This window comes from Plecotus auritus (genome assembly GCF_963455305.1).
Source record: "Plecotus auritus genome assembly, chromosome: 9".
NCBI lineage: Eukaryota > Metazoa > Chordata > Mammalia > Chiroptera > Vespertilionidae > Plecotus > Plecotus auritus.
The window spans coordinates 114,948,658-114,962,384 of NC_137783.1; the positions used below are offsets into that span (position 1 = coordinate 114,948,658).

The following is a 13,727-nucleotide window of genomic DNA, read 5'->3' on the forward strand; positions in this document are numbered from 1 at the left end:
GGGCTAAGAGGAAAAACTATGAGAGTCAGCCACAATCTACCTATTACCAATAAGATGTAAAGATGTGGTTTTAATAGTAAGTGCTTTCTCTAGGAATCAGGGATGACTCCAACTTATCTGAGGTGAATGTTCATGCCAAGAAGACAGGAAGGGGACGAATTTTTGGGCAGAAGCACTCAGAGTTGTAGGTTTATTTAATAAATGCTTTGAGTGTCTAGTATGTCACTCAAAATATAATGTCAGAAAGAGCTTTCTGGTAATAATGTGAAAGGCAGATTGGAGCAGAGGGAGGCGTGGAGAACCCTGCTAGGAGTAGATGTGACTAGGGAAGCTGCAGTGAAACAGCACAAGAATAGCAGTCACTGAAGCTACTATCTATTTGCTAGACCAGTGACCTCTTCACCTTCACCCTTATCATCTGAGACAATGGGTGGGTTTGGTGGGCCCAATACACTCTGAAAGTCCAGCCCAAGATAAAAATCTCTTCTTTCCACCATATTGGGGATATGGAAATTGTCAGGCCCTGTTCTGATGCATTTAGCATGGGATGACAAAATTGAGTCTTCCCATGACTATCACCCTAGTCAAGCCTCTGAGCTTTGAGAGATGGGCAGCCTGGCCGGGCCATGTTTGGTTTCACACTAATTAGTACTAGTATATATAAAGGAGCTTCCTACTTCTCATATGCCCAGACCATTGTGAAGCCGGATTTCCCCTTTCTCAGTTCCAAGAGAGGCCCAGATTTGACAATAAAAAATTTCCAGGAAATTCCCAGCAGGTTTAACTTCCTGATCCTCCTCCCATTTCAACCCTGTCCTTCACTTCACTCTCCCCTCCTGCCCTCCCTTCCACTCCAGGAGGAGAGTTTATGCTCGAGTCCAGTATCCTCTCTCAATGCTTGCACTCCCTTGGCCAGGATAGTAGTACATCAGAGTCCTGAGGTCCTCTCCTTTGAGGCCCATTCAAGGCTTGAGAGGAGCACATGAGGGTATTATGTGATCCTGCCTAGAAACAGAGGATGGTTATAGTGCTCCTTGAAGGTTCTTAGGGTACCAGATTCTTATGGAAGGTTCACTTCTAGATGCGCACTCTCCAACCCTTGTTAGGAAGTAATTTTTCTCTAAGAAGTCCCAGGGGCTCAGTCTTTATGCTAGATGTCATAACTCAATCCCTTTTGGGGCCAGTTTGGAATTATAGGTACACCAGAGGCCCAATGCACGAAATTCATTCAAGAGTAGGCCTTCCTTCCCCTGGCTGCTGGCACCCGCTCCCCTCTGGCACCTGGGACCCAGGCTTCCCTCGTAGCCCCAGCTTCGTCTGTAAGGACGTCCAGTCTAATTAGCATATTACACTTTTATTATTATAGATGCCCCATATAAACCAGCATTAAGAACAAAACTGTTGTAACCCAATAAAACATGGATTTAAGAGCCAGAAACATATGCTGTGAATTTACTATCCCATGAAGACAGAGCATTTGGATAGTTCTCATTCTCAGAAATCCCAAGGTGAGAGAAAAAAAATCAGTTTACATATATTCATACAAAGAATTTTACCTATTGTGCAAAGAGAAGGTTATATGGCTACCCAACAGGTCTGGGCTCCATTAAGACTGTCCACTTCACAACTCTCGCTCCAGTTCTTAGAGATGAAGAGATCCAAAGGCCTATGATCATGGGCACTGATCAGGCTACACACGCTTTGGCTCCAGTTAAATCCCTGGTGTTTGAGGTGTGTGGGAGCTGTGGATGCTTGCTTCCCGGTCCTGCCGCAGCCCACGAAGCAGCTGGTTTAGAAGTGTAAGGTTGCTATCTCTGCGAGGCACGGGCAGGGGTGGGAGGCAGTTCCCTTTATACTCGATCACTGCCATCTTAGCCCGATCCTGCTTATTCCGATTTGGGATCTGCAGCATTCTCGTGTAGCCCCCATTCTGACCTTGGTACCGAGGGGCCAGCACTTGAAACAGCTTTGGGATCAAGTCCTTCTCCTAGAGGGGGAGAGTTACCCATAAGAGAGCAGTCAGGCACCATTACAGAGCATTTAGCTTTCAGCACTCCCAAAGGTAGGATCTCCAAACGCACACACCCAGATTCCAACCCACTAAACGCTCACCCCAATGTGGTTGAGTCAAAGTTACACAGAGGGGTTAGTTACAGGCAGATGAGCAGATTAAGATTCTCACCGAATTGTATCTACTTAAGTCACGAGTTTCCAATTTAGTTGACAGCATTTGTCCCTAAGGGAGTGTTTTTGCTTAATTCTGCCCAGCCCCCCCTTTCTCTAACAACCCCCTCCCAACTCAGGAAACAAAAGAATGCGATGTAGGTGAAAGAATGGATGCACTTACTGTGAGCCAGAAGTCAGCCATGCGCATGGCTCTTTCGTTGGTGTCTCCCAGCTTTCCATAATCGATGAGCTGTGAGGGCATAACATCACTGATCCCACCCGAGCAAGAAACGAGGCGACAATCTTACTTCTCTAATGTTGGACTGCAGCCCATTCATTCCACTAGCCAAGCTTCTCTCTAAATCAGGGCACTCCTAACCCCACAGCCCTAACCGTCTTCCATTTGAGGGGCCAGAGGAGTGGGCTCCGCTAATGTTACTGAAGGATTCAGACTTCGGGGGCAGGGCTTACCATGGAGGTCCCACTCCTTCCCCAAGGCCAGCACGACCCCGCCCCCTCAGGCCAGATCCGCGCTGTGGACCAGAGCGTCCTGCCTCTGACCTTCTCAGCGTAACCCCTCATCTCGTCCACGCGCGCCCAGGACGCCTCGATGCGTTCGTGTCGCACTAGTCCCGTAAGCAAATTCCGCAACAGGTGGATGCGGGACTCGGGACCAAGGCCCAGGCGGCGATAAACGCGGCCATGGGAGATGGCGGCGGCGACCGACAACCGCATGTTAGCCGCAACTCCCCAAACCCCAGGAGCCGGAACTGGAAACACTTGGAAAACTGCGTGGAGGGGCGGGTTTGAGAGGACGCATGCGCCGTAGCTAAGTGCGTGGTGGACGTGTTTGCGCATGCGCACCAGAGCCTGCCGGGTTGGCAACCTCGGGGAGGGCGAGAAGGGGTGTTGACCTCTTCCAGGGCTGCCGAGCAGGGCGGGAATCAGGCACCGCGTGCGCTCCCTGTCGGTGGGTGAACCAGGCGCCCCCTAGTGAGGGAGGAGCTGGCTGTCGGGTTCTTTTGCGCTGCCGGAGGCTTTTTGAGGCTCTTAGAGCGACGGAAGCTCCACCGCGGAGCCTGCTGGGAAAGTGAGTATCTGAGGCACCCTGTACTGGCGGCCCAGCCCCGCCCTGGACTGTGCGAGCAGGCGTGTCTGACACAGGGAGGGCATCATTTTTTGTTTGTTTTGTTAATCCTCACCCTAGGATATTTTTCCATTGATTTTTAGAGAGTGGAAGGGAGAGGGAGAGACAGAAACATCTATGTGAGAGAGACACATCCATTGGTTACCTCCTGTACACACCCCAACCAGGGGGAAGGGGTGGGAGTGGGAGGGTGAGGTGGGGGACCTGCAAGCAGGGTACATGCTCTAGACCGGGATGGAACCCAGGACCCTTAAGTCTGTGGGCTGATGCTCTATCCATTGAGCCAAACTGGCCAGGGCGGGAGGGCGTCATTTTTGACACAATTATTTTCAGCAGTCATGGTGAAATGAAAGGAGTAGCAATGATGTTCAGTTAAGAAACACAGTGAAAACTTTGCTTTTCGGTACATATAATTATCCGAAAGCACTCAAAGGAAAAATAATGGATTTATACTTATAAATTACATCAGTGCATTTTTTTTAAAGGGGGAAAAATACACCTTTACGTGTTAAAGTAACATACAATAACATTATAGTTTCTGCTTTGGAGCCTTAATGACTACAAGTTTACAACGAATATGAAAAAATTGTTCTTTGTTATGAATTGAATTGTGGTTCCCCCCACATAGGGCAAAGGATATGTTAAGTCCTTACGTCCCCTAACCTCCTCCACCTCCCCTCCAGTCCCTAAGAATATGGCTTCACTTGGAAGGAGGGTCATTGCAGATGCAATTAGTTAAGATGAGGTCATATTGGAGTAGGGTGGGCATCTAATCCAAGTGACTGGTGTCCTTATAAAAAGAACTGAGGTGAAGAGACGGAGAGGGACACACTGAGTAAAGATAACCTCATGAAGACAGACACACACTGGGAGAACCCATGTGACCAAGAAGGCAGAGATCTGCATTAGGCAGTTGCAAGCCAAAGATCCTAAAGGATTTCTGGCAAACACTGGAACCTAAGACAAAGGCATGGAACAGATTCTTCTCTAGATCCCTCAAAGAATGTATGACCCAGCTGACACATTGGAGCCAATCCATTTCATTTGTCTTAAGGTGCCCAGTTGTGGCACTTTGTTACAGAAGCACTAGGAAAGTGATATACTTGTCTCCACATATTCATGTTCACTAGACAGCATACTTAGAATGTGTCACTTGTCTTTGCTCATAGATGACCAGAGAACACTTCTTGTTAATTTCAATTCTGAAAGGTTTATTTAGTTTGAAGCAACAGGTAACAAATGATTAGGAAACATGGACATTTTGGGAGAAATTTATACAAATCACACTTCACAATAAATTCCAGAAACTATAATACCGTCTTGTTTCTTTCGGATGAAATCCTATAGCTTTCTACACAATTGAATACTCACCATAAATATCTATTGGTAAACATTTCTGAAGCTCTTTTGCAAAAGTTGCAGAAAATAAACACTGCCACTGACATTATTTGATCTATTGCTTCATAAGGAATGTCCTCTTGGTGAAAATGTACAGGATTATAGATTATCCTTATTTATTTATTCATCTTTGGTAATATAAGACCATCATCTCTTGTCTCTTCTGATAGTCTTCAAAATTTGATTCTTTTTTTCTATGTCAATTTTTTTACATTTAGCATAGTTAATATATTTCTCCAGAATTTTTTTTTTGTGTGTTCAAGGAACAATTTTAAACCTTTTTTTTTTTTTACTTTATGTTGTTCAAGGTTTATTTTAGCTGATTGCCAATATTTTTGAATCAGATTGACCTCATCTGAAACTTCACCTTAGTGAAAAAAGATATCAGAAAAGTCTCATACAGCTAAGATTGTTTATTTTAAATTTACTACTATAATAGCCAGGCTATATTCTTTCATAGGGGTTGTAGCCAGAAAATGCACCTGAAGTGAGTTTGAAAGATCATAAATTTTTATGAGTTTACTGTGAAAGTTATGTCTGTGGCTCAATTTAACTGTGTAAATGATAATCCTGCAAATTAATTTCCATGTAGAATGAAGTATTTTTAGTGGATTAGTTTTAAAAAGTGATCATTTGAGCCTACATTTGTAGGTTACTCAACACTAACCATAGTAATTGTTTAGAACTTAGACCAACAGAAGATTTTTGTGTAAAGGTTATTGTATCTCTAACACTGTTAGTATTATCGTGCAAGGAGATAAGAATCATTCTTGATATATATTTTTTTTACTCTCTGGTCAAGGTCTTGAAACCTTTATGGACAGAATGTTCTGGGAAGGACTAGACAGAGAGAAAGCTGTCTCTGGTATCAGATGGAATTGTGATCATATTACATTCAGTGAAAATGAATTTCCCACAATTAGAATCATCACTAGGACATTGAAGATAACAATAAATCAAACATATCCCAAATGGAGACAAGAAACCTTGTAAGCAGTTGAATTTAGTAAAAGAAGTTACTGATCTATATGCAAATAAAGTTGAGGTGGTCCAGAGATCTTGAGGGACATGGAGTTTGGATAGATGTCAGCATAACCCATTATGGTGATGTTTCCCTCTAGAAATGATGACTAGCTATTTCCATCTTGGCTTGCATTCTTCATGTGGTGTTCTCCGCCCCCCCCCCCCCCCCCCCGCCATTTTCATTTCCTAGTATTATTAGTGAGGTGAGCTGCCTGCTACTGAGATTATAAGGTCTTTCAAGGTCAGAGAAGGACCGACTCAAGTATCCCATCTCTTCTTCCTCTCCTTCACCTCTAACCTAGTGCTGTGTTCTGTTTTGTTTTGTTTTTTAAACATTTCACTATAGGTTAGTAACAAGATAAGTTTGATTTATTTTTTGTTTGTGTGTCCCTTGATGATTTCACTTTTACTTACAACAATTGTTTATTCTCCCCTTTGGGAGGAAAAGGCAAAGAAACAAATTTCCTTTCTCCTAGAGCCTCCAGAAGGAATATAGCCCTGAGAATAATTTGTGTTTCGCCCCGTAAGACCTAGTATTGGACTTTACACTTCCAGAAATGTAAGGTCATAATCTGTTGTTTTAAACCACCAAGTCTGTGATAAATTATCCCAGCAGCAATAGGACTCTAACAGTGGGTTTCACATTGTACCTGTCAGGGTATATTGCACATAATAGGTGCTCTTTGAATGTGTATTAAATGAATGGTCAAGCTTACAAAATGTCTGATTCTTAATTATGATGAAGGGATTTTAGAAATAAATAAGGATGTTTCTGTGAGGATTCCAGACCAGTATGATATACTTGTGACCAGGAAATTTTCTTCCAGTTACTCTCTCTCTAGTATTCAAACCTGCTAACTTTCAGGCTAAAGGACTGGAGTTAAGTGGAAAGAGCACAGTCTTTGTAGTCATCAGACTGCACCAAAGTTGAGTCTGAAGATGTGGATGAAGATGACATGGTTAGGGCTTTTCCTTAGTCCATGAGATGCATTTATTTGTCAACAGAAGACTAAAATTCTTTATAAAGGAAATGTATACTGTTGAACCTCAGAGGTATGACAGGGGAGAGTGGGTGGGAAGAGATCAACCAATGAACTTGAGTGCATATAAGCATAACCTGTGGACACGGACAATGGGGTGGTGAGAGCCTGAGGCAGGGAGCAGGCTGGAAGAGGAAAAAAGGAGGAACTATGTAATACTTTCAATAATAAAGATTTTTTAAAAATAAAGGAAATGTCTAAAGAAATAAGGCTGGCCCGGCTGATGTGGCTCATTGGTTGAGCTTTGACCCAAGAACTAGGAAGTCACGGTTAGATTCCCAGTCAGGGCACATGCCCAGGTTATGGGCTCGATCCTCAGTTGGGGGTGTGCAGGAGGCAGCCGATCAATGATTCTCTCTCATCATTGATGTTTCTATCTCTCTCTCCCTTTCCCTTCCTTTCTGTGAAATCAGTAAAAACATATTAAAAAAATAAGGTTGAGGTAATGTTAGTCTTTGATATTCAAAATGGATTTGGCTATGTTTCAAGTTGGGGGACTCAGTCACAGAAATGTAGCACATCTAGGTCAGGTTGAGGGAGGCTCTGGGGTTTAAAGATGCCCTGAGTGTTGGTGGGTGCACAATTGAAACACATTGGGCCCTGGCTGGTGTTGCAAGTTGTTTAGAGCATCAACTCCTGCACTAAAGGGTTGTGAGTTAGATTTTCAGTCAAGGGTGAATGCAGAAGGCAACCAATCGATGTGGCTCTCTCACATCTCTCTCTCTCTCTCTCTCTCTCTCTCTCTCTCTCTCTCTCTCTCTCTCTCTCTCCTGACTCCCTTCCATTCTGTAAACAAATCAGTGGGAAAAATAACCTGGTGTGAGGATTAACAACAACAATAAAAGAAACCCCTTGGGTTTCCATAGGCCTACCATAGCAGAGTGAGTTGACTCAGGCTTCAAGTAGTGTGGACTGCTGGGCCAACTTTCAGAATGGTGGAGGTGGCAGTAAACTCAGGGGTTCTGCAGCCAGCAAAATCCTTGGTATAGCATCAGCAGCTCAGAAACATTGTCCCTGCCAAAAGTCTAGATCTCAAGTTAACTAGTTAATTCAGCAGTGATGTCCTGCAGAATGTTTAGCAATTAGGTGTATGAAGGAGAATGCTCAGGAGACCAGCAGGTGGCAGCCACCACAACAGGAAAAGCCTTTCTCAAGGGGAGGCTCTCTGAGTGATTAAGCATTATTTTTTCCAATAGAGACTACACACTTTCTAAAAGGATGTTTAAATTGTCAGATTGAATAAAGTTTAAACTGAATTGAGACTAATTTTTTTCTCCTGGTGACCATGAATGGAAGTGGGGGGAGGGAATATTACATTCTAGACTAAAATAAGGAGAGTAAAACATTTCTCTATATTACCTGATTTTTACTGTGCCCTTCTGCAAGGTCATTCAGATTTCATCTTGGGTGAGCTTTTCAGGAGAGGAAAGAGAGGACCAGAAAGTATATACTAACTTACCTTTTTTCTCTTCCTCTCTCTCTTTCCCATCCCTGTTTCCTTGTCTGTCTTTGAGTGTAGAAAGTTGAGAGGGAATTTAAATTTGTATCCATAGCCTATTTGTTTCTATATGATTCTCCTTTCTCTCCTTTCAGGAGAATGCTCCCCTGACAAAGAGGTGTATAATAAATACCCCCATTCAGCAACCCTTTACTGAAGATTCTGAAGGGGGATATAAGACATTTTTTTTGGGGGGGGTGGGAGGGCTAGCATTCTGAATCTAACCTGCCTTCTAATGCACAATTAACTCCAGTGATGCCTGTCCTGCCTTGTAGAACCTGTGTCCCAGAATACTCCCATTTTACAAAGGCTATAAACCATGAACCATACACAACCCCCCGGAAGGGGTTAGCACTGGCACCAGGCCAGGCCTTTGGGTGTAATCTCACATCCCCCATCCCAACACACAGGGCTTTTTCGCAAAGCCCGCAAAAGGTCCGGAAGCCTGCCATATTTGGGGGACAAAGAAACCAAAGGTATAAAGGGAAAGCTTCGTCCATATTCATTACTCAGGCTTTGGAGAAACAGACTCTCCCGAGTCACTGTACTAGTACATCTGAAAATGAAGGGTTCTTCCTGAATCACTGAGAACTCCCTGTCTTTTTTTCCGGTCACCTGGTAAATTCTGTAACAATTCAGTTCATATGAGGCCCTATGATAAATACAGGGCATATGAAGAAGGAAAGGCTGGCCTTCACCTACACACAGAGTGCAGGAGAAATAGGCACTTAAATAAATGGTCGTTATAAAATGACCATTAAAAAAAAAAGGGAGCAGGGACTAACTTTTATACTTCCAAGGCCTATGTCTGTGAAGCCATCCTGACCCCCAATCAGTTATATTCTCTTTATCTTTGGCTAACAGTCTACTTTGTATTTCTATGCCACTCACCATACTTTTATTTTGGTCCTGTGTTCATTTTTCCTACCAGCCTGTGTACATCTTGGGAACAGGATCTATCTCTAATTCACTTCATAAAGCTCTGGGTCCTGGCAAAATTCTAGATACACAGAAATGTTGAGTGTGAAACGGTGTCAATCTCAGCCTGTGCAAAGATATATGTCCAAAGATGTTAATTGCAATGCAGTTTATAATAGTGGACATTTAGGAACCTGGTTGCCACCTGGCGGAGATCTGTTTAGGTACAAATAAGTGTACATTATTCAGGCATTACAATTATTCAATAGACCAATATTGTTGATATCAAAAGATGTCCTTAGGAAATTTTGAGTGGAAAGGAGATTATAGGATAGTAGATTATTACATATGCATAATTATACATATTTAACTATGTGTCCATATGCCTAGGATTGTCATTAAACTACTCACAGAAGTTTATCTGAGGAGTGGGATTTTGTGTGTTTTTAATTTCTTTTTGTATGTTTTTCCACATTAAAATTTTTTTAATGAATAAATGTTATTAAGAGCAATGGGCACACCATGCAGTGTGCAGATGATATTTTACTGAGTTGTACACTTGAAACCTGTACCCCAATAAATTCAATAAAAAATAAAACAACAACAAAGATTTTTAAAAATTCCATCAACATCTGATTGCACAGACATTCCTGTAGATGGCCAGGCCTTAGTTTTGGCAGCGCTCATTGATAGGCAGGTCTGCAGAAGGGGACAGCCACGCCCCATGTTGGAACCACGTTTTGCAACCAGTGTGACAATGATGTCAATGTTTGGAGCCCTCAGGGCAGGATTCATCAAATTGAATATGCATTGGAAGCTGTCAATCAAGGTTTAGCCACAGTTGGTCTGAAATAAGAAACCCCATGCAGTGTTGGTTACACTGAAGAAAGCACACTCAGAACTTGCAGCTCACCAGAAAAAAATTCTCCATGTTGACATATAGGTATCTCAATTGTGAGACTTACTGCTAGTGCTAGACTGTTATGTAATTTTATGCACCAGGAGTGTTTGGATTCCAGATTTGTATTTGACAGACCTCTTCCTGTGTCTCCTCTTGTATCTATAATTGGAAGCAAGACCCAGATACCAACACAAAGATATGGCTAAAGACCGTATGCTGTTGGGCTGCTTATTCCTGGTTATGATGATATGGGCCCTCTTGTATTCCACATCTGTCTATCTGCTAACTATTTTGACAGCAGATTTGTGTCCATTGGAGCTCATTTTCAACCAGCTCATACTTATTTGGACAGACATATGTCTGAGTTTATGGAATGCAATTTGAATGAACTGGTTAAGCATGGTCTGCGTGCTTTAAGAGAGACACTTCCTACAGAACAGGACCTAACTATGAAGAATGTTTCCATTGGAATTGTTGGTAAAGACTTGGAGTTTATGATTTATAATGATGATGATAATGTGTCTCCATTCCTGGAAGGCCTTGAAGAAAGGCCACAGAGAAAGGCACAGCCTGCTCAACCTGCTGATGAACCTGCAGAAAAGGCTGATGAACCAATAGAGCATTAAGTGATAATCCTCCATTCTGTATGTGTATTATCAATGTGTAAGAACACAGGAACATGTACTGATGATAATAATCTTTACTTTGAACCAAAAGATGCAGTGGTGAAATGATACGTTTTAGAAATCAGACCAGATGTGAATTCTTTCCAAACACCTTCACTGAAACCATATTAATGGTATCATTTTTTTCTGAGAGAGTCTATATAACAATTTTCTAGAAAATATAGTTATATGTACTTATGTTTTCATATGAAGAACATAGTGTCTTTGTGGTTTTAAAGACAACGGTGAAATAAAATTGTTTCATCTGCTGGGAAATTATATGGATGGCCTTTTCTTATTATGCATTGGACAGTCTCCCACAAAAAAGAATGATCTGGCTTCAAGTGTCAACAGTGAATGAAAACATCTATCAGAATTAACCTCATATGGTTCTTTACTACCATCTGGTGGTTAGAGAAGGGCCTGCAAGTTCCATGTAGCTCCAGAGGAATTTCAGATGATTGAAGTAGGGCCTCAGAAATAAGATGGAAGGCCATAAGATGGATAGCTGTAGTTCGAATGGGAGGCAGGGGAAGAGCAAGGGAAATTTGTGGTTGACAGTGTCTGTGGTGATATTACGAAGACCAGTATTTATTAGTTGTGAGGCTCGCATTCTGTATTTGTAAACCCTACAGTATGATTTCCAGTTTCATTGTGACTCTAGAGACCAGAATAACTACGTGCTGAGGCAAGAAGGGCATCATTTGCAGGGCCTAGGCATTCTTTTTGACCCCACCCTTCTTACTCTCACCCTGAAGGCCATGCAGAAACAAGTTTATTTTTGTTCTGCTCATCAGTTTTACCTATCTTTTTTACCATCCAGTTTTCTTTTTCTAATTATCTCTTACTACTGAGTTACCCATCTGGCAGCCATGTCTCATGCTCCTCTTCACTGCTCTCAACTGAGTGTGGGCCACTGCTTACTTTCTTACCTGCTGGTCACCTCTAGAAGGCCTATGTTCTCTCACCTCTCAAAAAAAAAAATGCATCTCTTTTCCAATAAGTGGAGGAATCTTATGCAACCCTTATTTAGTTTTTGCACTTTCTTTTTTAAAAAGATGTTTTTATTGATTTTAGAGAGAGATGAAGGGATAGGGAGAGAGAAACATTGATTGGTTGCCTCCTGCACCCACTTTGACCTGCGATCAAACCTGAAACCTGAGTATGTGCCCTGACCTGAAATGAAATTGGTGACTTTTCAGTGCATGGGGCAATGTTCAACCAACTGAACCAAACTGGCCAGAGCATGATGCCGTTTATTCTCTTAGATCCCATTGTTCAAATCCATTTAGATGATAGGAATCTTTACCAAGGCCATGAACTACTGACCATCTTCACAACCCCTATAGGCAGTGAACTTTTGTTTGTCTATCTGTTTCTCTTGTTAGGGTAATTGCATCCTCCTGGTTTCTAGTAGTTAAGTGCTTGCACATTATTTTAATTACTTCTGAGCTCCATCATCACCATAGGTGTTAATGAGTGAGAGCTGCCACTGAACATTCCTAATGCCTTGGTGAATATTGTTTCCTTTGGGCTTTCCCATGAAAGGTAACGGTCCTGTGCATCTTCTGACTTTACCTCATTTAACCATTCCAGCATGCCCATCACACTGTTATCTTTTTTTATATTTTTTTATTCCACAAACTCAACTATTTCTGTTGTTCCCAGTGTAGGCTTTTGATCTAAGTTTCTAAGAGCCTCCCTACTTTTAGTGAGTTTCTTTAGACAGGGAACTTTTCCAATGCTCTGAGGTCCTAGACGATACATTAAATTTTATAATCCAAGAATGTGTCCCCAAATCAATGAATTCGTGCATATCCAGTCTTATGTTCTAGCTTCCTTTCCCCTCAGCCCCCGGACAAGGGATAAGGTGTCTTTCTGGGAGGGTCAGGCAGCCAAAATCACTCATCCCTACCAGCTCTGCGATGCACAGGCTAAGTTGCAGGAGAGTGTTGCAGAGAGGTTGGGGCTCATTCTTTCCTCCCATTCCTACTTCTTGGGGTGGAAATCCTAGCACAGCAATGGCAGGATGAAAACACTGGGACCTCAATTGTCCTTGCCTTGGCTCCCTTGTAGGGCAGAGGTTCCATGCTCCGAAAGGCAAGCCAAGAAGGCTAGAGGCCACTGCTCTCCCCCTTGGCTATAGCACTGGCTCAGAGACTTTTTTTCTGGGAGAAAAGGAGGTTCACAATAACAGAGAGCCCTGAATATCTACCCTAAAGGAACTGACTTTATTTGAAACAATGTGGGGAAGTTCAAGCCTAAGTATGTAATTGAAAATAATGGAGATTTTGGTGGTAAGCATTTAAGTCTTATAGGGGTGAGGAACCTTTTTCTGCCAAGGTCCATTTGATATTTGTAACATCATTGGCGGACCATACAAAATTCTCCGGCCTTGTAAGGCCCGCAGGTCAGACAGGTCCTACATTCCCCTCCCCTGATTTAAGAGGAGACCAATAACTCCATAAGAGCCACACAATGAATTGAAACAATGATTTAGTTTTACCTTAGATGAGGAAGGCTGTCAGTAGAGCAGGCTTTGTGTAATGGTATGTTTGGGATCCAGTTTTGAGCATGTCAAGCTTGATGTTTTTAAGACCTCCAAATAATGGAGGTGTTAAGTAGGCATGTGTTTGATAGTTGGACAGAAGTGTGGGTGAGACATATGTATTAGGAGTCATCAGTATGGAGGTGGTGTTTAATGCCATGGGGACTGATGACACATTAAGAGAGAGAATCTAGATATAGAAGGAAGATGGAAGATTGAGCCCTTGAAGTATGCTTGCGTTATGAAAGAGTTCTAACAGAGAGCAAGAACCAGTAAAGCAGAGTGATATAGGAAGTAAAACAAGAGTATAATATTCTCAGGTCCAAGTGACGAAAGTGTTTCAAGGAGGAGAGAGTGATAAAATGATGCTGGTAAGGCAAGGAAGATGATTGAGAAGAAAAAATTGGATTTAGTAGAGGCCAT

At 42.5% G+C, this 13,727-nt stretch overlaps 1 protein-coding gene and 1 pseudogene across 2 annotated transcripts; one reads left to right on the forward strand and one right to left on the reverse strand.

The window, feature by feature from the left end:
• Positions 1–1,338: 1,338 nt before the first annotated feature.
• MRPL17 (mitochondrial ribosomal protein L17) lies at positions 1,339–2,980 on the reverse strand. The gene is made up of 3 exons (XM_080688171.1): positions 2,728–2,980; positions 2,348–2,416; positions 1,339–1,987 (listed from the first exon to the last, which is right to left on the reverse strand). The coding sequence occupies exons 1-3, from the start codon at positions 2,899–2,901 to the stop codon at positions 1,712–1,714; spliced, it is 519 nt and encodes a 172-aa protein (XP_080544297.1). The 5' UTR covers positions 2,902–2,980; the 3' UTR covers positions 1,339–1,711.
• Positions 2,981–7,706: 4,726 nt separating this feature from the next.
• On the forward strand, positions 7,707–10,717 carry LOC308233688 (proteasome subunit alpha type-1-like; annotated as a pseudogene). Its single transcript has 2 exons — positions 7,707–7,757; positions 9,884–10,717. The product of its transcript is annotated as a proteasome subunit alpha type-1-like (transcript).
• The last annotated feature ends 3,010 nt before the right edge of the window (positions 10,718–13,727 follow it).